The 23538-nt window shown below is 41.0% G+C and overlaps 1 protein-coding gene across 1 annotated transcript in view; it reads right to left on the reverse strand.

The window, feature by feature from the left end:
• atg2a (autophagy related 2A) overlaps positions 1-23538 on the reverse strand; it is a 124050-nt gene that overhangs the window by 94477 nt on the left and 6035 nt on the right. The window contains exons 2-3 of the mRNA XM_051923210.1: positions 4657-4819; positions 1238-1387 (exon numbers count right to left, since the gene is read on the reverse strand). Of these exons, the coding sequence (XP_051779170.1) occupies positions 1238-1387; positions 4657-4819 (313 nt within the window). The remainder of the gene's footprint in view (positions 1-1237; positions 1388-4656; positions 4820-23538) is intronic.

The following is a 23538-nucleotide window of genomic DNA, read 5'->3' on the forward strand; positions in this document are numbered from 1 at the left end:
CCCGCGCTTCGCACTGGCGAAGTACTGCTTTTAAATTTTTATTAAGAAGAAAAGAAAACCTTTTAAAATTGAGGGAAAATATACCAATAACAGTTTGTTAAGGATCTGTTTTTTTGTGAAGCTGCGTTCACTCGAGTGATCACTTCGAGATGACTTGCTGGCTAACCATAAGCGTTACCTGCTAGGTAACCACCCATACAATCAGATTGTGAATCAGACTACGAATGCCGTGAATGTAATTACCCCGATCTACATGCTGTCAAATAAACGAACCACACGCCATGGCGCAATTTTAGGGGCTTAGCCTCTAGCGCTGACGTCCGAGGTTCGATTCCCGTAAGGGAGTGAAGTGAGCGCTGCTTTTAAAGTACTGCTTTTAAATTTTTATTAAGAAGAAAAGAAAACCTTTTTAAATTAAGTCTTAAAAAGAGCTGTAAAGATATTGACAATAAGCTACGCAAACCCACCAAGACATGCAATCGTTTAAATCAAAGCGCGAGTCGAAAAACACCATCCCATAATATTAGTTAACGATTAACACATTTCTATATGTATTGTAAGCATACAATACAACTGATAATATGTTGCGCTTATTTATCTGGTGTACTGACATTTTTGCACGTTTAACGGCTGAAATCTAACGTGGTTTGTGCCCTTCAGAATGAAAAGAGTTTGCATTTACCTTTTTAATAAAAGGCGCGCTTTTAAGCCTGAGAAATCACCCCGTAAATGCACACGTTTAATTGCACATGTGTTAATATGTATGCTTACACAGTATTAAAAGACACTCAACAAGTACACAGTATTAAAAGACAGTCAACAATTAACGTCATTTACCTTCGTTCCCGTGTTTGACTTGTGCTGTAAATCTCTTCCTCGTTTTCAGTTCACGTGATTACGTAGGAGGCGTAATACGTGATGACGCGATACGTGACTCCGCCTCCTCCATTAGAGTATATGGACAAAAAACAGGTTCCAGTTATGACCATTACGCTTTGAATTTCGAAATGAAACCTGCCTAACTTTTGTAAGTAAGCTGTAAGGAATGAGCCTGCCAAATTTCAGCCTTCCACCTACACGGGAAGTTGGAGAATTAGTGATGAGTCAGTCAGTCAGTCAGTCAGTCAGTCAGTGAGTGAGTCAGTCAGTGAGGGCTTTGCCTTTTATTATTATAGATAAGTACTGTGAAATAAGTCTATCTTCACATAATGATAACATGGAAAACTAGTTTATTTACCAGTTTCAATGGTCTGTGCAAACATTTCTAGCCCCTCCAGTGGAGCAGGTGGTTCATCTCCTTCCTCTGGGGTCTCCTTTAGGCACTCTTGGGCAAGCTGCATACTGGATGTCATGCAAGATGACCAGCATTGTGAGTCCACACCCGTAGCTTTAAACACAAAAACACAAAAAAGCTAAAGCCTCACAAGTGAACAAAATGGTATCTACAAAGAAAAAATTATATACAGTAACACTAGATTACTGAAATACTATTTCCTAAGGACAACAATACAAATTTTCATACCGGATCGGTTGAGATCCGGGTTAACAACGACCACCACCAGTACTGTTAGCCAACAGGGTGCTGGCGGAAATTGGGCTACTGTTGGCCAAAGAAGGAGAAGAAGAGGGGGGAGATGTGTCTGGAGGCAGGAGGAGAATAGGAAGGTAAAGAGAGTGGAACTGAGGGTAGGAACTTTGAATGTTGGTAGTATGACTGGTAAGGGGAGAGAGTTAGCAGACATGATGGAGAAAAGAAAGGTTGATATATTGTGTGTGCAACAGACTAAATGGAAGGGGAGTAAGGCCAGGTGGATCAGAGGGGGATTCAAATTGTTCTATCATGGTGTGGATGGAAGGAGAAACAGTATGTCAAGAGTGTTTTGGAGGTGAAAAGAGTGTCAGACAGAGTGATGACCATGAAGCTGGAAATTGGAGGTGTGACGATGAATGTTGTTAGTGCATATGCCCCGCAAGTTGGGTGTGCGATGGATGAGAAAGAAGATTTTTGGAGTGAGTTGGATGAAGTGATGAACACTGTACCCATGGGACAGAAAGTGGTGATTGGAGTGGATTTCACTGGACATGTTGGTGAAGGGAACAGAGGAGATGAGGAGGTGATGGGTAGGTATGGTGTCAAGGAGAGGAATGAAGAAGGTCAGAAGATAGTGGATTTTGCCAAAAGGATGGACATGGCTGTGGTGAATGCATATTTTAAGAAGAAGGAGGAACATAGGGTGATGTACAAGAGTGGAGAAAGATGCACGCAGGTAGATTACATCCTATGCAGATGAGTCAATCTGAAGGAGGATGAAGACTGCAAAGTGGTGGCAGGGGAAATTGTAGTTAAGCAGCATAGGATGGTGGTCAGTAGGATGATATTGGAGATCAAGAAGGGGAAGAGAGTGAGGGCAGAGCCAAGGATCAAATGGTGGAAGTTGAAAAAGGAAGACTGCAAGGTTGAGTTAAGGGAGGAGGTGAGACAGGCACTGCATGGCAGTAAATAGTTACCAGGCAGTTGGGCAACTACAGCAGATGTACTAACGGTGACAGCAAGAAGGGTGCTTGGCATGACATCTGGACAGAGGAAGGTGGAAAAGGAAACCTGGTGGTGGAATGAGGAAGTACAGGAGAATGAATATACAGAGGAAGAGGATGGCAAAGAAGAAGTGGGATAGTCAGAGAGATGCAGAAAGTAGACAAGAGTACAAGGAGATAAGGCGCAAGGTGAAGAGAGAGGTAGCAAAAGCTAAAGAAAGGGCGTATGATGAGTTGTATGAGAGGTTGGACACTAAGGAGGGAGAAAAGGACCTGTATTGGCTAGACAGAAAGGAACCGAGCTGGGAAAAATGTGCAGCAGGCTAGGGTGATAAATGATAAAGATGGAAACATACTCACAAGCGAAGAGGGTGTGTTCAGCCAATGGAAAGAGTACTTTGAGAGGCTAATGAATGAAGAGAACGAGAGAGAGAAGAGGTTGGATGATGTGGAGATAGTAAATCAGGAAGTGCAACGGATTAGCAAGGAGAAAATAAGGACAGCTATGAAGAGGATGAAAAATGGAAAGGCCGTTGGTCCAGATGACATACTTGTGGAAGCATGGAGGTGTTTAGGAGAGATGGCAGTGGAGTTTTTAACCAGATTGTTTAATGGAATCTTGGAAAGTGAGAGGATGCCTGAGGAGTGAAGAAGAAGTGTACTGGTTTAAGAATAAGGGGGATGTGCAGGACTGTAGTAACTACAGGGGGATAAAATTTATGAGCCACAGCATGAAGTTATGGGAAAGAGTAGTGGAAGCTAGGTTAAGAATTGAAGTGATGATTAGTGAGCAGCAGTATGGTTTCATGCCAAGAAAAAGCACCACAGATGCGATGTTTGCTCTGAGGATGTTGATAGAGAAGTATAGAGAAGGCCGAAAGGAGTTGCATTGTGTCTGTGTGGACCTGGAGAAAGCATATGACAGGGTGCCTTGAGAGGAGCTGTGGTATTGTATGAGGAAGTCGGGAGTGGCAGAGAAGTACGTAAGAGTAGTACAGGATATGTATGAGGGAAGCGTGGCAGTGGTGAGGTCTGTGGTAGGAGTCACAAATGCATTCAAGGTGGAGGTGGGATTACATCAGGGATCGGCTCTGAGCCCTTTCTTATTTGCAATGGTGATGAACAAGTTGACAGACGAGATTAGATAGGAGTCCCCATGGACTATGATGTTTGCTGATGACATTGTGATCTGTAGTGATAGTAGAGAGCAGGTTGAGGAAACCCTGGAGAGGTGGAGATATGCTGTAGAGAGGAGAGGAATGAAGGTCAGTAAGAACAAGACAGAATACATGTGTGTAAATGAGAGGGAGGTGAGTGGAATGGTGAGGATGCAAGGAGTAGAGTTGGTGAAGGTGGATGAATTTAAATACTTGGGATCAACAGTACAGAGTAATGGGGATTGTGGAAGAGAGGTGAAAAAGACAGTGCAGGCAGGGTGGAATGGGTGGAGAAGAGTGTCAGGAGTGATTTGTGACAGGCGGGTATCAGCAACAGTGAAAGGGAAGGTCTATAGGACGGTAGTAAGACCAGCTTTGTTATATGGGTTGGAGACGGTAGCAGTGACCAGAAAACAGGAGACAGAGCTGGAGGTAGGAGACTTAAAGATGCTAAGATTTGCATTGGGTGTGTCGAGGATGGACAGAATTAGAAATGAGTACATTAGAGGGTCGGCTCAGGTTGGACGGTTGGGAGACAAAGTCAGAGAGGCGAGATTGCGTTGGTTTGGACATGTGCAGAGGAGAGATGCTGAGTATATTGGGAGAAGGATGCTAAGGATAGAACTGCCAAGGAAGAGGAAAACAGGAAGGCCTAAGAGAAGGTTTATGGATGTGGTTAGAGAGGACATGCAGGTGATGGGTGTAACAGAACAAGATGCAGAGGACAGAAAGATATGGAAGAAGATGATCTTCTATGGCAACCCCTAATGGGAGCAGCCAAAAGATGAAGAAGAAGGTTCAAGATAAACCACAATTTAAGTGTCTACTACCTGATTAGGGGCATAACCATTAATGCGTTTTAAAGCATAGTACCCTGTCCATTCACTACAAAGATCTAATACAGAGCTCCTACACATTTTTCTTAAAAAAAACCCATGCAAAATGATTTTTCCTTATTACTCACTGGTGCGGTATTTAGGTCGGCACGTGATCTGCAGGCCATTTACCATGACAGTGCAATTATCGGTGACCAATGCAGCCCAAGGGATTGTCACAGAAATGCTCCCAATGAATCCATCCACAATTTCAAGGGGAGCACCCATGGAATCCAGAAGCTCATTCACTGACTGTGGAAAAAAAAAATAGTAAAACATATTGGTCAAATCTTTGTGTCAAAATTTGAAAAATGGAACCTTATGAAAAAAAAATCAAACACTGGTTTCTACATAACCTACATCAAAGCCGTTTACCTTTTAAATCTTTAGATCAATGCAAACATGTCACAAGAAAACTGAATACCTTCTCTAGTCTCTTATAATAACAAGGTGGGATGTTGTTGGCTCTTGTATCCTGACAGGGCACATTTTCAAGCTAGATGTCAGACTCAATGACAGAAAACTAGCTTCTCAGTAACTCCAATTATTCAGAAGTACTACAAGTCTTCAGCTTAAATAATATCCAGTAATCTGTGTACCCTTACTTTCAATATTAAGTAACCAAAATACCAGAAATTACACATACTCTGGGATGTAAATATAGACACAAACAAACCTGAAAAGGCTTATAAAATGCAAATTAAGAAACAGTTATGAGCGCAAGTAAGACTGAGCAAATCTCTAACATAAATAGTAAAGGATATTTTAAAAATATAGTTAAATTATGTTTGTTGTATTCTACATTAAAACTTCAGAACAAATTAATCAAATTGTATGGACACTTTCCTAGAGAAAAGAATCTGCTCAGACCACAATTCCTAAATCTTCCAAACAATTAAAAACTGATGTTATCACAATAAACTGTTTTAAACCTTAGAAAAAGCAGGCAGTAATGGCTAGAATTTGATTAAAACGGGTTTAAAAATGTATATTGAAAAAAAGTGGATTACATTCATATAAAGAGAATTCTTTATAGTAACCAAAACAAAACAACACTCAAATTACCGAAGTATAAGTAGCCTTATAATAAAACAAGCTAGGGATTAATGCAGAGAGAGAAAAAGCAAAGTTTATTTAAAACAGAACACAAAACAGATTCTGTGACTTGTGCTAAACATGTGACTTTCCTCTGTATGTCCTGTTCAGTGCTTAGTTACAGTACATTCCCACATCAAGACATGCTGTCAACCTATATCAGGTTTCTTTCTTCCAAGTCCTTGGCTCTAATACATCTTTGCCAGTCAGGCTTTATCTGAAATGTACCCACCCAACACCAAACTCATAGAGCAGCTATTCAGGTACAAGCCTAAATTCAATTCTGTGCTCCAATAGAATATTTTACAAATTTAAGAATGGCCCTGCAAGCACTCCTGATATTTCCTTAAAGAATCATTTACCCAAGATTATTGATCGGCAGGCTGTTTCTTCTTCTCATCACAGTCCTAGTGTTTTCATTTTGGGTATATCTAATAGGACCAATTATTCTGTGGGATGAAACTTAATCTCACTAATGGTTGTAATGTCATAAGACATCTCTTCAGATGTATTACTTGTTTCTAAATATGTCACTTGGCATCTTGGTCAGGCACATTTATCTATCTAGGCTAAAATCATCTTCTATATCCAGCATCTAGCAACTACCATGTAACTTATTCAGGCAGCTAGAGTCTTGTCACTAATTAATAAGGCCCTATTTGGTTGGGATTAGTTTATCACAACAAGATAGGGTAAAGTAATAATTAATGGGGGACCCACATAATTTTTAAGATCTATTTGAATGAGATTAGTTTTAAAACCAGGAGGTGGTGTAAGATCAGTGCTTGAAATGGGGCAGTGACTCAGTGGTACTGCATACCAGAATATCACCCATAATAATGTATGCCATCAATTTGGAACACATTAGCAACCCTTATTTATAAGAACAATTTGTCAGTTTGCACCTTCAAGGGAGACATCCTCGCACTCATGCACATTTCTACATAAATTGTGTTTATTCACGCAACTTTGGACTCCCAAGGAGATGTAACAGCCCACCACATCCTCACCCCTGTTACTCATCACATACAAAAAAGAAGTGCACAGACAGTTCTTTTTTCCAGTTCAGGCACTATTTTAACTTGGGGTTATCTCCTGATGTAAAACTATTCCCATCCAAACGGAGTTTCAGTCTTTGTTGTTGATCGGGGAAGATTCAGTTTGGACATCTTTCCTTTGCTGTATGTCCCTACAAAGGTCTACTATGCTGTATCACCAGTATCCTATGTATTTTTTCTAAAAATTAAGGTATTCTGTTTAAGCCTACCTACAAAGTGTGTCTTCACACTAAAATATATGAAGTATCTAGAAAAAAAAATTACCTGCCCTCTGAACTGCTTGTAGTTTAATAACATTACACAAAACTTCTATGCTGCATACAGTACATGTTCACCCATACAGGTCTACTTGTGCTACATTAGTTTTACACCAGGAGGTCCCATAAAGTAAAAATTACCAGAGGACCTCTGTAATTTTCAAACCATATTAAGGAGGTGGTGTACACTCAGAGTTTGAAATGGAGTAGTTACACAATGGTACTCTGCACCGGCATTTCCCCTGTAGTTAATGTACAGTCATGGCCGAAATTATTGGCACCCCTGGAATTTTCCCAGAAAATGTGCCATTTCTCCCAGAAAATTGTTGCAATTACAAATGTTTTGGTATACACATTTATTTCCTTCATGTGCATTGGAACAACACAAAAAAACAGAGAAAAAAAGCCAAATCTGACATCATTTCACACAAAACTCAAAAACCAGGCTGGACAAAATTATTGGCACCTTTTCAAAATTGTGGGTAAATCGTTTTATTTCAAGCATATGATGCTTGTTTGAACTCACCTGTGGCAAGAAACAGGTGCTGGCAATATAGCAATCACACCTGAAGCCAGTTAAAACGGAGAAAAGTTGACTCAACCTTTCTGTTGTGTGTCTGAGTGTGCCACACTAAGCATGAAGAACAGAAAGAAGAGCAGAGAATTGTCTGAGGACTTGAGAACAAAAATTGTGGAAAAATATCAACAATCTCAAGTCTACAAGTCCATCTCCACAGATCTTCATGTTCCTTTGTCCACTGTGCGCAACATAAATCAAGAAGTCCACAACACATGGCACTGTAGCTAATCTCCCTGGACGTGGATGGAAGAGAAAAATTGATAAAAGACTGCAAAGAAGGATAGTCCGAATGGTGGATAAACAGCCCCAATCAACTTCAAAACATATTCAAGTTGTTCTGCAGACTCAGGGTGCAACAGTGTCAGCTCAAACTATCCGTCGACATCAGAATGAAATGAAACGCTATGGCAGGAGAGCAAGGAGGACCCCACTGCTGACACAGAAACATAAAAAAGCCAGACTGGAGTTTGCCAAAATGTACTTGAGGAAGCCAAAATCCTTCTGGGCGAACGTCTTGTGGACAGATGAGACCAAGGTTGAGCTTTTTGGTAAAGCTCATCATTCCACTGTTTACAGAAAATGGAATGAGGCCTACAAAGAAAAGAACACAGTACCTACAGTCAAACATGGTGGAGGTTCTAAGATGTTTTGGGGATGTTTAGCTGCCTCTGGCACTGGATGCCTTGACTGTGTGCAAGACATCATGAAATCTGAAGACTACCAAAAGATATTGGGGCGCAATGTAGGGCCCAGTGTCAGAAAGCTGGGTCTGCGTCAGAGGTCATGGGTGTTCCAGCAGGACAATGACCCCAAACATACCTCTAAAAGCACCCAGAAATGGTGGAAGACAAAGCGCTGGAGAGTTCTGAAGTGGCCAGCAATGAGTCCGGATCTAAATCCGATTGAACACTTATGGAGAGATCTTAAAATTGCTGTTGGGAGAAGGCGCCTTTCAAATCTGAGAGACCTTGAGCAGTTTGCAAAAGAACAGTGGTCGGAAATTCCAGTTGAGAGGTGTAACAAGCTTGTTGATGGTTATAGAAAGCGCTTCATTTCAGTTATTTTTTCCAAAGGGCGTGCAACCAGATAGTAAGTTGAGGGTGCCAATAATTTTGTCCAACCCGGTTTTTGAGTTTTGTGTGAAATGACGTCAGATTTCGCTTTTTTTCTCTTTTTTTTGTGTTGTTCCAATGCACATGAAGGTTTTAAACATGTGTATACCAAAACATTTGTAATTGCAACAATTTTCTGAGAGAAATGGTGCATTTTCTGGGAAATTTCCAGGGGTGCCGATAATTGCGGCCATGACTGTATCTGTGCCATCAGCTCAGGCTACATTACTAATTCATATTTATAAGATCAATGTGCCCACCTCTGTTATTGAGTGTGCACAAAACAAGCATACAATTTAAGGTCTTTATTATTTTCTACTATCGCCATTGGTAAAGTAATTATTACCAGAGGACCTCTGTAATTTGAGTCCCATTCAAATCGCTCAAATGACAGATTTACTGACATGTCTATTCACACCAAACTAGTTTAACATGTGGTTATTTTTACTTTTGGACTTTTTACGTAACCGTTGAAGATACTGACATGAGTGATTCAGGCCGGACTAAAATTACAGAGGTGTTCCTGTAATAACTGCATAATTCTTCTCCTGGTGTAAAACTAATCCCATCTGAATAGTGCTGAAACTAGGCTAAAAACAGGCAGTAATACAGAGATTCAAAGTTAATGATTTTGTATTCATGTTTGTTCCTTTTTTTATTTGACACACTGACAGCTGCCAATTCCTGTCTGTGTTGGGAAATTTAAAGAAACACACAATCATCAGTTCTTTAAAATGTTTATAGTCAGCTGACTGCCTTTAAACCTGAACCTGAAAAGTTAAAAAAAAAAAAAAAAAAAAAAAAATCAGTGACAAACACATTACAAACTACGCTCAAGGATAACTTGAACATTACAAAATCAGTTGTACAAGACTGCCACCTCTCTAATTATGACAAGGACAATCCAGCAGAAAAATGAGGACTTTGTTAGGAAAGATTTCTAGATGATGACACAATTCCATTTGAGATTTTCTTATGGTCTTCCAGAAAGGTTGTTTGGTTTTGGCAACAGTTTATGGCAATCTTAAAGCAAACATTTTCAATGCCATTTCATTTTACATTCTTAAATCCTTTTACTCCAAGCAGGAAGGCACAAGGAGAAAATGCAAACTCCACAAATACAATCAGGAACTGGATCAATAAAATGGCAGTGGTTAGTCAGTCTGCACTACTGTGCCACCTAAGCTAAGAATGAATTAATTATATTTTAACTATATATCTCAAATTTCTCAAATTAACAGCATTCACACTTCCAGCATTATATTGACTGGTCAACAACCTTAAAGCTGTGGAATATTATACTCTTAACAGGAAAAGCAACAAGGTATGGATTACAAACACATTGTTATTAGCCTATTTTATATTTGCTAGATTTTCGTTGACCCCTCCTTTAACCGCCACCTTATCGTGGTGGAGGGGTTTGCGTGTCCCAATGATCCTAGGAGCTCTGTTGTCCGGGGCTTTATGCCCCTGGTAGGGCCACCCAAGGCAAACTGGTTCTAGGTGAGGGATGAGACAAAGAGCGGTTAAACAAACCTCCTATGATGGAAAACAATTTTGGACGGCGTTTTCCCTCGCCCGGACGCGGGTCACCGGGGCCCCACTCTGGAGCCAGGCCTGGAGGTGGGGCTCGATGGCGAGCGCTTGGTGGCCGGGCCTGCACCCACGGGGCTCGGCCGGGCACAGCCCGAAGAGGCAACGTGGGTCCCCCTTCCCATGGGCTCACCACCTATGGGAGGGGCCAAGGAGGTCGGGTGCAGTGTGAGTTGGGTGGTGGCCGAAGGCGGGGACCTTGGCGGTCCGATCCTCGGCTACAGAAGCTGGCTCTTGGGACGTGGAATGTCACCTCTCTGAAGGGGAAGGAGCCTGAGCTAGTGCGCGAAGTTGAGAGGTTCCGGCTAGATATAGTCGGGCTCACCTCGACGCACAGCTTGGACTCTGGAACCAATCTCCTTGAGAGGGGCTGGACTCTGTACCACTCTGGAGTTGCCCCCGGTGAGAGGTGCCGAGCGGGTGTGGGTATACTTATTGCCCCCCGACTTGGAGCCTGTACATTGGGGTTCACCCCGGTGGACGAGAGGGTAGCCTCCCTTCGCCTTCAGGTGGGGGGACGGGTCCTAACTGTTGTTTGTGCATATGCACCGAACAGCAGTTCGGAGTACCCACCCTTTTTGGAGTCCCCTGGAGGGGGTGCTAGAGGGCATACCTTCTGGGGACTCCCTCGTTCTGCTGGGAGACTTCAATGCTCACGTGGGCAATGACAGTGAGACCTGGAAGGGCGTGATTGGGAGGAATGGCCCCCCCGATCTGAACCCAATCGGTGTTCTGTTATTGGACTTCTGTGCTCGTCACGGATTGTCCATAACGAACACCACATTCAAGCATAGGGGTGTTCATATGTGCACTTGGCACCAGGACACCCTAGGCCTCAGTTCGATGATCGACTTTGTGGTCGTGTCGTCGGACTTGCGGCCACATGTCTTGGACACTCGGGTGAAGAGAGGGGCGGAGCTGTCAACTGATCACCACCTGGTGGTGAGTTGGCTTCGATGGTGGGGGAGGATGCCGGTCAGGCGTGGTAGGCCCAAACGTGTTGTGACGGTCTGCTGGGAACGTCTGGCAGAGCCCCCTGTCAGAAGTAGCTTCAACTCCCACCTCCGACAGAACTTTCGACCACATCCCGAGGGAGGTGGGGGACATTGAGTCCGAATGGGCCATGTTCCGTGCCTCTATTGTTGAGGCAGCTGACCGGAGCTGTGGCCTTAAGGTGGTCGGTGCCTGTCGTGGCGGCAATCCCCGAACCCGTTGGTGGACACCGGCGGTGAAGGATGCCGTCAAGCTGAAGAAGGAGTCCTACAGGACCCTTTTGTCCTGTGGGACTCTGGAGGCAGCTGATAGGTACCGGCAGGCCAAGCGGAATGCGGGTTTGGTGGTTGCTGAGGCAAAAACTCGGGCGCGGGAGGAGTTTGGGGAGGCCATTAAGAACGACTTTCGGACGGCTTCGAGGAGATTCTGGTCCACCATCCGGCGTCTCAGGAAGGGGAAGCAGTGCAGTGTCAACACTGTATATGGTGGGGATGGTGCGCTGCTGACCTCGACTCGGGACGTTGTGGGTCGGTGGGGGGAGTACTTCGAAGACCTCCTCAATCCCAATAACATGCCTTCCAATGAGGAAGCAGAGCCTGGGGACTCAGAGGTGGGCTCCCCCATCTCTGGGACTGAGGTCACCGAGGTGGTCAAAAAACTCCTTGGTGGCAGGGCCCCGGGGGTGGATGAGATACGCCCGGAGTTCCTCAAGGCTCTGGATGTTGTAGGACTGTCTTGGTTGACACGCCTCTGCAACATCGCATGGACATCAGGGACAGTGCCTTTGGATTGGCAGACCGGGGTGGTGGTCCCCCTCTTTAAGAAAGGGGATCGGAGGGTGTGTTCCAACTACAGAGGGATCACACTCCTCAGCCTCCCTGGAAAAGTCTATTCAGGGGTCCTGGAGAGGAGGGTCCGTCGGATAGTCGAGCCTCGGATTCAGGAGGAACAGTGTGGTTTTCGTCCTGGTCGCGGAACAGTGGACCAGCTCTATACCCTTAGCAGGGTCCTGGAGGGTGCATGGGAGTTTGCCCAACCAGTCTACATGTGTTTTGTGGACTTGGAAAAGGCATTCGACCGTGTCCCTCGGGGAATCCTGTGGGTGGGTACTCCAAGAGTATGTGGTACCGGCCCCCTTGATAAGGGCTGTTCGGTCCCTGTACGATCAGTGCCAGAGCTTGGTCCGCATTGCCGGCAGTAAGTCGAACCCGTTTCCAGTGAGAGTTGGACTCCGCCAGGGCTGCCCTTTGTCACCGATTCTGTTCATAACTTTTATGGACAGAATTTCTAGGCACAGCCAGGGCGTTGAGGGGGTCCGGTTTGGTGGGCTTAGGATTGGGTCACTGCTTTTTGCAGATGATGTTGTCCTGTTTGCTTCATCAGGCCGTGATCTTCAGCTCTCTCTGGATCGGTTCGCAGCCGAGTGTGAAGCGGCTGGGATGAGAATCAGCACCTCCAAATCCGAGACCATGGTCCTCAGCCGGAAAAGGGTGGAGTGCCCTCTCAGGGTTGGTAGCGAGATCCTGCCCCAAGTAGGAGGAGTTCAAGTATCTCGGGGTCTTGTTCACGAGTGAGGGAAGAATGGAGCGTGAGATCGACAGTCGGATCGGTGCGGCATCCGCAGTAATGCGGGCACTGCATCGGTCTGTCGTGGTGAAAAAGGAGCTGAGCCGCAAGGCGAAGCTCTCAATTTACCAGTCGATCTATGTTCCTACCCTCACCTATGGTCATGAACTATGGGTAGTGACCGAAAGAACAAGATCGCGAATACAAGCGGCTGAAATGAGTTTCCTCCGCAGGGTGTCTGGGCTTTCCCTTAAAGATAGGGTGAGAAGCTCAGTCATCCGGGAGGGGCTCAGAGTAGAGCCGCTGCTCCTCCGCATCGAGAGGAGTCAGATGAGGTGGCTCGGGCATCTGATCAGGATGCCTCCTGGACACCTCCCTGGTGAGGTGTTCCGGGCACGTCTAACCGGGAGGAGGCCCCGGGGAAGACCCAGGACACGCTGGAGGGACTATGTTTCTCGACTGGCCTGGGAACGCCTTTGGATTCTCCCGGAAGAGCTAGAAGAAGTGGCCGGGGAGAGGGAAGTCTGGGCATCTCTGCTCAAGCTGCTGCCCCCGCGACCCGACCTCGGATAAGCGGGAGACAATGGATGGATGGATGGATGGAGATTTTCGTTGAATTACTCTACTGATGCAATATTTCCACAGCAAGTCTATGTTTTTGGCTAAAACATGAATGGAAATCTCTACATGCAACATTATACAATTATTTAAAAGATAATAAGTTATTTCAACAAATGACTGATAAAAAGTAGATAAAGCCAAGTGCATAAAGTTTAAAAACTACTGTAATCATCAGAAAGAATAAATTATGACATTATAAAGCACTTCGATTTTAAAACTTCAGGCAATTTTTTTACACTGTGAGTTTTTGAACCCCTTCCTCCAATACATTTTCACCCTCCTTTGTGTTAAACTCCAACCCCTCGCCCATTTCAAAAAATGTATTTCTAGTCCTAGTGACTATAGAGGTATTAAAAATTTGCTGCTTCAGGGATTTATGTGAAGCAAAACATGAAATGTATGCTGAGATAAAAGATGAAAGGAGTGAGACTAGGAGGGACATCAAAGATTAGATAAACGGAGGGAAACTGGGAAAGTTACAGTAAATAAGAAAGTGTCCTGAACTTGATGATTACCAAGACCACACAAAAGTGCAGGGTGTTAGGTAACCAGTTAAATATGGGTAATAGCTACTGAACAGGTTCTTGCCAAAATAAAATTTGCAGTCACATAGGATAAAATAACTGCGTAGAAAGCAGGAATGAACCAAAATAGTTAAAAATCAGTCATATCAGCAGTCATATCAGTTATGAACTACAGCAGGGTTTCTTAAACTATGGGTCTCAACTTTAGATGATAAGAGACAGAGGACAGCATGAACTAGGAACCAACCACCTTGCCTCCTGAGGAAGGTCTACGATTATTAATATTATAAATTACACAAGTACTGCCAACAATCCCTAGTTAAAATAATTTACTTATTAACATTTTACCAATTTAAACAGGTCCAAGAGCCTAACTGCCACAAATGACAGCAATCTGCTTTATTTTTACAAAGTAAATAATATCTGGCAATGAAAACAATGTATCATATGCTATAAATAATCAATCTACAAAGTAGCTAGACATGTCACATATCAAATTAAAATAAAGTGATTTAGGTTTAAGACTAAGAACAAAATATCCGGACTTAACAATACTTTTTTTTTTTAAAACATTGCATCTCTTTGATAATGTTTTTGCCCACTTTACATCAAGTTGTTTAAAAACAAAGAAAATCTAATGTGTGTTTAACTGGAGTAACAACTCTCATTTCACTAGAACATCAAAAGAAATTTTCTATATGCTATTTGGAAAGCATTACGATTTTTCTTTAAATTTATGTCACTGATGCATTTCTGCAGGAAACACAATGTTAGGATTTGCTTGAAAGGGTATTTCTTTAATAAAAAAAAATAATAAAAAAAAGAAATAAAGGAATATTTTCATCTTTCAATCATTCAATACTGAGAAAGGGTCAAGAAGCAGTGCTCCAAAGTAAGGATAGGCATTTCATTTATATAGCATATGATTATTAAATAGACCTAAGGGGGAAAAAAATCATTTAGTAGTGTAATGTTGATATGTTCTGAATGTTTCAGTTAACAATAAAAATTGTAAGCAGCTTTAAACTGGGGCTATATAACTTGACAAAACATGAAATATTGACTATTACAGTACAGCTCACAAGGGAATCAGATGTATAACAAAAAAGTAGTGCTTCTACTTCATTCTCTGATGATCTCTATTGAGAGTTTGAAAACTTACTGTAGATGCTGGAGATTTGAAGGATAAATCTGATATTTGGTCAGCTGAAAGATTTTTACATATTCTTCTTACATATTTAAAAGTTTGGTTAAACAGTCTCATATGAATTATATGCATCCACTTTTTCAAATATTTAATGAATTATGACACAGTACAAATAAATTAATTTTTTTTTTGCTCTGTGGACATTAGGTAACTTGGACTAAAATACTTTATTTTACCACTTAAATATCACCAATGACTGGATTTAAAGCATAATGTAGCATTTTTCTAATATATAAGAAAAAAGGTCTCCTTATTTGCAACATCTTAATACATAATTCACCTGCCTCCTCACTCACGTCCGTCCGAAGCAGAATGCGCAGTCGCCTTCTGCGCAGCTGCCCGAAAAACCTTACGAGACCGACATCCAACCCCAACATCGCGGCAGGAGGCGGATTTACGGCCGCAAAAATTCAAAGAGAAAGGCGATTTCGATTAAAGCTCTAGAGGCCTGAAAGGCAATTTCAGCTACAGCTCGAGGCCTAATTATGCATTCGGATTCAATTACGCATTCATTCAATACACCTATATCAGGTTTGTGGTGCTTATACTTATTACTATTCCATATTGTACTGGAACATTCATCATTCAACATTATACTATAGGCCTGGAAAATTCATCAACTAACAGTACAAGCCTGTACAGTAATGAGTAAAGCGGACTACAATCATTACAAAACAACTTCTTTGTTACTTATCATTTGTTCTTCATACACTGCTGACACAAACTCGTGCCCATTTCATCTTACGTTGTCGAAACGGGCTCTTTGTCTAGTTTATTCATATTCTCCCTGTTTAAAATATACGAAAAATCTCACAAAAATTGTTCTCTTTACAAGGTATTTCTAACCTAATATGTATAGAATTTTGTGGCAAATATCCATCATTAATTTCTTTTATAGAAAATCAGCCATTTATCGATTTGCAGATTTATGGGACAGCTATGCAATAACATATGTGAATACAAACAAAGCCTGTATGTTTTCCAAAGGTATTTTGACACAGTAAATATCAGTGTGTTTAAGTAATCATTAAAGACAGATTTGTAATGTTTGAGAACCAAACTGTAAGCAGTAACTTTGTTCTTTCTGAAGCATTTATGTTGATTTTCCACTTAAATATTTTGTTTCTTTAACATTCACTGTATAGGATCTTTGACAACCAGGCATCTACCCTCCTTTAGGGTTTTGGAAAAGGTGCACTTCATTAAATGTACTATGAAAATGTTACAGTTGTAAATAGTGGTCATAAGCTACAGAAAAACAACTGAAAACAACATATCAAGTTAAATAAAACTAATACTCCTATTCCACATAAGATAAGCTTTCTATAACCCATGTATTTTCAGAGTAGGAGTTGCAGTGGGAATGTAGACAAAGCTGAAACAATTTTCAATAGGTTTTCCCTCCAGCCAGTCCACCAACATCATCCCTACTGCATCAAAAACTGCTGCCACTTCAACTGTTATGGCTAGTGATGAGTTAATCTTTGACCATCAGTAAAGACTAACGTGAGATGACCACTGAGGCAGCTACACACAGGAAACACCATTCGATCAGGTGTAGTCAGGCCTTAAGGCCTGTGATGACTAGGTTTGTGGTATCCTCTGCTACCTGTTCCGTCTGTCACTAAGGCTTCCAGAACGTGCCACTGCTGTGAAGAACATATACTGCCAGTGAACTTACTGTATATTGTTCCAGTTCCAAAGAAAGCAGGCACCTCCTTATCTAATGACCTCAGACCAATAGGTCTTACATCTCATATCATAAAGACCTTTGAAAGCTTGGTCCTGGACTATGAGTACTCTTGTGAAACACCACTTGGACCTACTGCAGTTTTCCTACCAGAAAAAAATTGAAGCGGATGATACAATTATCTATCCACAAGACTTGTGCTCACCTGATCACAGCTGGCAGCACAGTGAGGAAAGTGTTTGTTGATTTCTCCAGTGCCTTCAATACCATCCGTCTCTATTAAGTCATATCCTCACAGGTGGCGCAGTGGTAGTGCTGCTGCTTTGCAGTAAGGAGACTGGAAGATTGTGGGTTCGCTTCCCGGTTCCTCCCTGTGTGGATAGCGCTTTGAGTACTGAGAAAAGCGCTATATAAATGTAATGAATTATTATTATTATTAAGAACTGAGATACATAGGTGGATGAGCCTATGGTGACCTAGAAAATGGACTAGTTGTTAGGCAGAATGCAGTTTGTGAGACTCAAGGACTGCGTTTTTGATATGGATGTGAGCAACATTGGCTCATTACAAGAAACAGTGCTGTCTCCCCTTTTCTCCCTTTCTCTTCATCCTGTACACCTCAAACTGTAAATACCATAAACTCTCGCAAATAATGCACACAATTCTCACTCATTTTAGTTCACAAAAAATTGGGGTGAACATTATACATAAGACATAACTTCATCCATCCATCATCCCACCCGCTATATCCTAACTACAGGGTCACGGGGGTCTGCTGGAGCCAATCCCAGCCAACACAGGACACAAGGCAGGAAACAAATCCCGGGCAGGGTGCCAGCCCACAGCAGAGACATAACTTTAATTAGATATTAGATAAGCCTGCACAGTAGGAATGTAGGTACTTGAATCCATTATGCGTATAAAGCACTTAGCTCTGTCTGTGGTACAGCTTCCCTGCTGGGTGGAGCTGCGGTACAATTCTCCTTCAGATGTTGGCACTCATTTTTCACTAATCGCTCAGTCCACAAGCACATTATTCCACATAATAGTTGGTAATTTCGAATTGATAAGTAGCAGATAGGTGGTCATGATGTTCCTTCTAGGTAATAATTTTAAGCCTTTTAGGGCTGATTTTTATTTTCCTTTTCTCCCAGGGCTGAATATTTTTCTAAAAAACTCAGTTTTCTGAAAAGCACAGAAAGCAATAGTTTCTCACATTAAATAAACATAAAACACCTGTTGCTACGTGCAGTGCACTGTCACCACATGTTAGCCGTCTCTGGCTGTAACAGCAGCAGGGGGTGGGGGTAGTGAGCAGCTGCTAGGCTGTTTTTCGAAAAGCACACACAGCAATATTTTTACACATAAATCAACATAAAAGTCTATTGTTGGTTCTGCAGCAGAGGTTGCAGTGCAACGCAATCTGGTTTGTGCCTCTAGTTATCGTAAGTGGCAGTCCTTATAGGCATATTTTGCCATAGGTGCATCAGCTACACAAACATGTTCAGTAACACAACCAGCTGGGGTTTGATCAGCTGGTGCCATTATTGCACTTTCATTTTAGATCTCGATCTCCAGATCACTTGCACCAAAATTGGAGACCAATTCAAAATAATAAAATATACGCAACACGATGTCCACGAAATATTTTGCTTTGTGCATTCGCTTGGCTCTTTTGCTAGATGTTGATGCCATTTTTGCTGTTGTTTGCTTATCACTACTTACGCACACAAAGGGATTAGACATCAGTTCAATGAGTCTTAACATTCCTCCAAGCAAAGAGAGTCTACCTTTCTATTTCTAATAATCCTGACAGCAGCGAGAACAACATTTTGTGGAAGGATACACAGGTGTCATCAAATGAAGATAATGATGGCGATATTTATTACGATGGTATCAATGACAATAGCTATGACTCGATAGCACAGTGATGACAACTGTTCTTCCATTTAGGTATACTTATATCAAGTATAGGTATACTTGTATTTAAAGTTACATATTTTTGATTGGGTAATAATTGTTATTACCTATAGGTAGATTTTGTAAAAAAAAAAAAAAAAAAAAATGTAAAATCTTGCAAATTAAAAACTGCTACCTATTTATCTACTTGTTATTATAAGTATTGTTAAAAAAAGCAATGTACCTATTTACCTAATTTAAATAAAAATGATTATAGTAATTGTTATTACTATAAATTTTGATCAAAAACAATGACCGCAATTTTAATAAAATCTTAAGAAGAGTGTGCGATATATATGAATTTTGATTTTTTTACCTGAAACCTTTGGGCTAAATCAGCATGCACATTATAAACGCGTATACATTATACACAAGGGCACATAATGTGCAAGATTTTATGGTATTTCTCCAGCTCATTTCACTTACAGAAACTCTCAGATGATTTTGCAGTTATGAGGTGTATCAATAACGGTGATGACACAGAGTATAGGAGTCAGCTGGAGAACTTTGTTTCTTGGTGAGGAAACAATAGTCTGCAACTTAACATCAGCAAAACCACAGAAATGGTTATTGACTTTCACCACACCAAAGAGCCCCTACATTCGGTACACTATTCAGGAAGCAGATCTGGTGTACTGCTACAGCTACTCTGGGTCAACGTTAATGTCAGGTTAGAGTGGTCTCATAACACTGAGAAACTATATAAGAAAGGGCAGAGCAAACTCTTTTCTTAGTAGACTGTGTTCCTTTAATGTGAGTAGTGACATCCTTCATATCTTCCACAAACCTGTGATGGCCAGTGTGATCTTCTATGCTGTACTGTGCCGAGCCAGTAACATCACTTCAAGAGTGACCCACCAAACCAACAAGGCAAGTAAGAAGACAGGCTCAGTTATGGAATGCACTTTGGACCTACAAGAGGTAGTAGCAGAGAAGAGAATTAAGACAAAACCGAGTGCCATTATGAACAATGTTATATATCCTCTCTCTGACCCACTGACACCGAGTAACTTCAGCCTGTGAATTATTTAGCAAAAGTATGAGATGAAACACCTGTAGGACTCCTTTTATACCAACAGCAATGTGACTGCGTAATCTTTAGCCAAATCAGAAGTCTTCTTTCTTTTTAGTAATTCTGGTGTGTATCTCAGTGGGGGCTGCTGTTGTGTGTTATAATATTAATTAATTCATTTATAGGACTTCTGTGAAAAGCTCTGTTTCCACATTGGGATGAATAAAGTCTATTTTTCTTTCTATTTGTTTATCCATTTATTCATGCAAGGATCAGGAACCAATGACTATCTTTTTTCTTTCCTGATGATGTTTACCTTTGAGCCTCATGTACAACACAAATTGACACAATTCAATGCCCATTTTGATGAGCTGAGAATCAGCACCTCCAAATACAAGGAAAAGAGTGGTGAGCTCGATTAAGACTAGAAAGAAGAAGATGTCAAAAGTTGAGGAACTTAAGTATTTTAGATTGTTGTTCAGGAGTACATTAAAATGTGATCATGAGACTGAGCAAAAAATCGATACAGTGACAGTGGTTTTGCATACATTGTACAGGCCAGTGCTAGTGAATTGGAGTCAAACTTTTCATATGAAGCATATGATTTACCAAGTCAATCTATATTTCTAATCCTCACCTTATGGTCAGAAGCGCTTTTGACAAAAATGAGGATCCTGCATAAGAATGTTGAAAAAAAAAAAAAAAAAAAATTCAAGAGAAACTTGTATTTCTAGAATGAAACTAGAATGAATGCTTCTCTGGGCCAAGAGCACCTCCACAGAAGGTGTACCCACCCAGAAAGGCTGGTGGGAGAAAATTCAGGGAGTTCTGAGAGATCAGAATTGAGTTTGTCATGGATGCTATCTAAACCCCAGCCTCACTATAGAAAGTGCGGTGCACAGAGGCCATAGAGAATGTACATCAAAGCTTAACTTTATGGCAGTATGAGAAAACATCATGTTAGATATTTCCTAGTGATATGTGCAGAACGTCATATGAGAACATACATGCATGCAGGAAATGACTGAGAACAATAGCAGATATGCTCAGAAGGTCATTTCAAAAGACTCCACATTTTTGTAGCAGAAAAAAAAAATCACGATGACTAACAAGTTCAAAAATGTTTCTCGAAGATGCACTCTCGGTGATTTAACAGTGGTAACATTTGAACTTATCACCAATCTAATTGCAGCTTCCAAAGTAAATGCTGAGGGATGGAAACTTGAGAATTACTCAATTACTATCTACAAAATTGAAAAAATGTTTTATTTTGGACTATACAACTTTAATCAACTTTTTTTTTTCTAATTTCGTCAGTTTCAATCCAGCACAATCAGATCTTCTAGTAAGTAAAACAATACCCAAAAAAATGAAACAAAGAGAGGACCGAGCAGAATATAGTTGCTGCTAGAGTAAGAAAAATTAAAAAAGAGCTTTTTTTTTCTTCCACTTAGACTGTAGACACACTAACAAGTCAGTCTTTGAAACTGAGGCATGATGCTTTTTTCTTTCATTTGGCTGATACCTTTATGTAAAATGACTTACAACATCTGAGATGCAACCAGACAAATTTCTTTTGTTTTTCCACTTGCAGCAAAGGCAGGTGATGTGACTTGCTAAGTGTCACTCAGTCTTAGCAGCAGATTTGAACCCACAACCTCAGGGTTTGAAGTCCAAAGTTTTAATCACTATGAGACACTGTCTATCAGCATTTTATTGATATAATTTTCAAAATTTACACCTGTTAACAGAGGGAGCAATTTTTACAGCACATAAAGAGGTGATCACGCCTCAGCTAAAACTACACTAATTCAGAAAAAAATCTACATACACACCACCTCTTGGTGTGAAAACTAGCAACAATTATTTAAGTTAGTCCAACAAGAAACTGGAATACTTACTAGTTTCAACAGTATAAAAGCACACTTGTTTAGAAGCTATAGACCTTAATGGAACTGGAATGGATGAGCACTGCAGAATGGGCATCAGACTCAACTGCGTCTCTACAGACGTCTGATGTGTGTAGCACTTGCTTTTCATAAAATAAAATCGTGATTGTAACAGTAAAATATTAGTTACACTTTAGTTTAGGTACTGCAAAAATGAAACTATTACTAATTTACTCTTATTTAATAAGACTTTTAAAAAAAGTCTACTAAAATAACTTCAAACTGGGATGGTCAGAGGTGGCTTAAGTGAGACATATGTCTTTTGATATTTCATATTTCAATATAAGACTTGTAAATCCTTCATATTCATAACTAATTTTACAAGTGAATCAAATGTCATTCTGCACAGAACTGAATAGCTACTTTACTGATGCTTTACAACTATTAAGACTAACAGAAGAAGCCTTTTTTAATGTCTTGTTACATAGCAGTACAAGAGTAATAGATGCATTTTTGCAGAACCTAAACTGAAGTGTTACCAAAATTCTGTAGTAGTTGGGTCAAAAATGTGTGCAAGCAAAAAATAAATATACAGTGGTGGAAATAAGTATTTGATCCCCTGCTGAATTTGTAAGTTTGCTCACTTACAAAGAAATGAACAGACTCTAATGTTTATGGTAGTTTTGTTTTAGAAAAAGCACATTACATAAAAGTTCTAAACTGATTTGCATATCATTGAGAAAAATAAATATTTGATCCCCTATAACCCAGCCAGAATTCTGGCTCCCACAGATTGGCAATGTGCCATGTGGCACACCGATTACAGTCAATCAATCGATCAATTACAGATACTCCTGATCTCAACTCATTATGTGTATAAAGCACACCTGTCCACAGAACCAATTTCTTCCATTCCAACCTCTCCACCTTCATGGGCAAGACCAAAGAGCTGTGCACAAGGCTGGAATGGGCTACAAGACCATTATCAAGAAGCTTGATGAGAAGGTGACACCTGTTGGGTGTGATTATTCGGAAATGAGGAGAAATATAAAATGACCATCAATCACCCTTGGCCTGGAGCTCCATGCAAGATCTTGCCTAATGGGGTGAGGATGATCACGAGAAAAGTGAGGGATCAGCCCAAAACTACATGGAAGAAGCTTGTTAATGATCTGAAGGCAGTTAGGACCACTGTCACCAAGAATACCATTGGTAACAGACTACACCGTAATGTGTTGAAATCTTGCAGCGCCCACACGGTCCCCCTGCTCAAGAAGGCACATGTACAAGCCCGGATGTTTACTGGCAAACTTAAGATGATAAATAAATAAAATTACTTATTTACCCCAGTTAACCCTTTTTTAATTTTCACTTTTGCTTTGATTGTAGATAACAAGTATACAAACTAATTAATTACATTTTTGTCTTTGTTTGATTTTTCTATGTTGTTGTGTTAATCTCCAAAAAAATAAATTAAAATGCATATGACTGCACAACATCCAGGATAACAGAGTCTTGCTTTGTCAACATGGTCCATCCATGCACTCTTAGAAGCTGGTTATTCTATTTTGAGGACTTTCTTTCATTGCTACAAAGTAACCGTCTATAACAATGTACTGATGGTGTGGAGCGTAATAAGTGCTTTGATATGTCAATACTGGTAATACAAAAGCAGGGAAATACTTTGTGAATATGCCCGCTTTTGAAATGTGTAGCTCAGGTGAAATCACCTACTAGCTACAGAAGAAGGTGCCCACGGGGAAAAAAAGCAAATGTATCTTGGGGAACGTTGGGAAAGTGATGCCTCAATCAGCA

This window comes from Erpetoichthys calabaricus, chromosome 1 (assembly GCF_900747795.2).
Source record: "Erpetoichthys calabaricus chromosome 1, fErpCal1.3, whole genome shotgun sequence".
Lineage (NCBI taxonomy): Eukaryota > Metazoa > Chordata > Cladistia > Polypteriformes > Polypteridae > Erpetoichthys > Erpetoichthys calabaricus.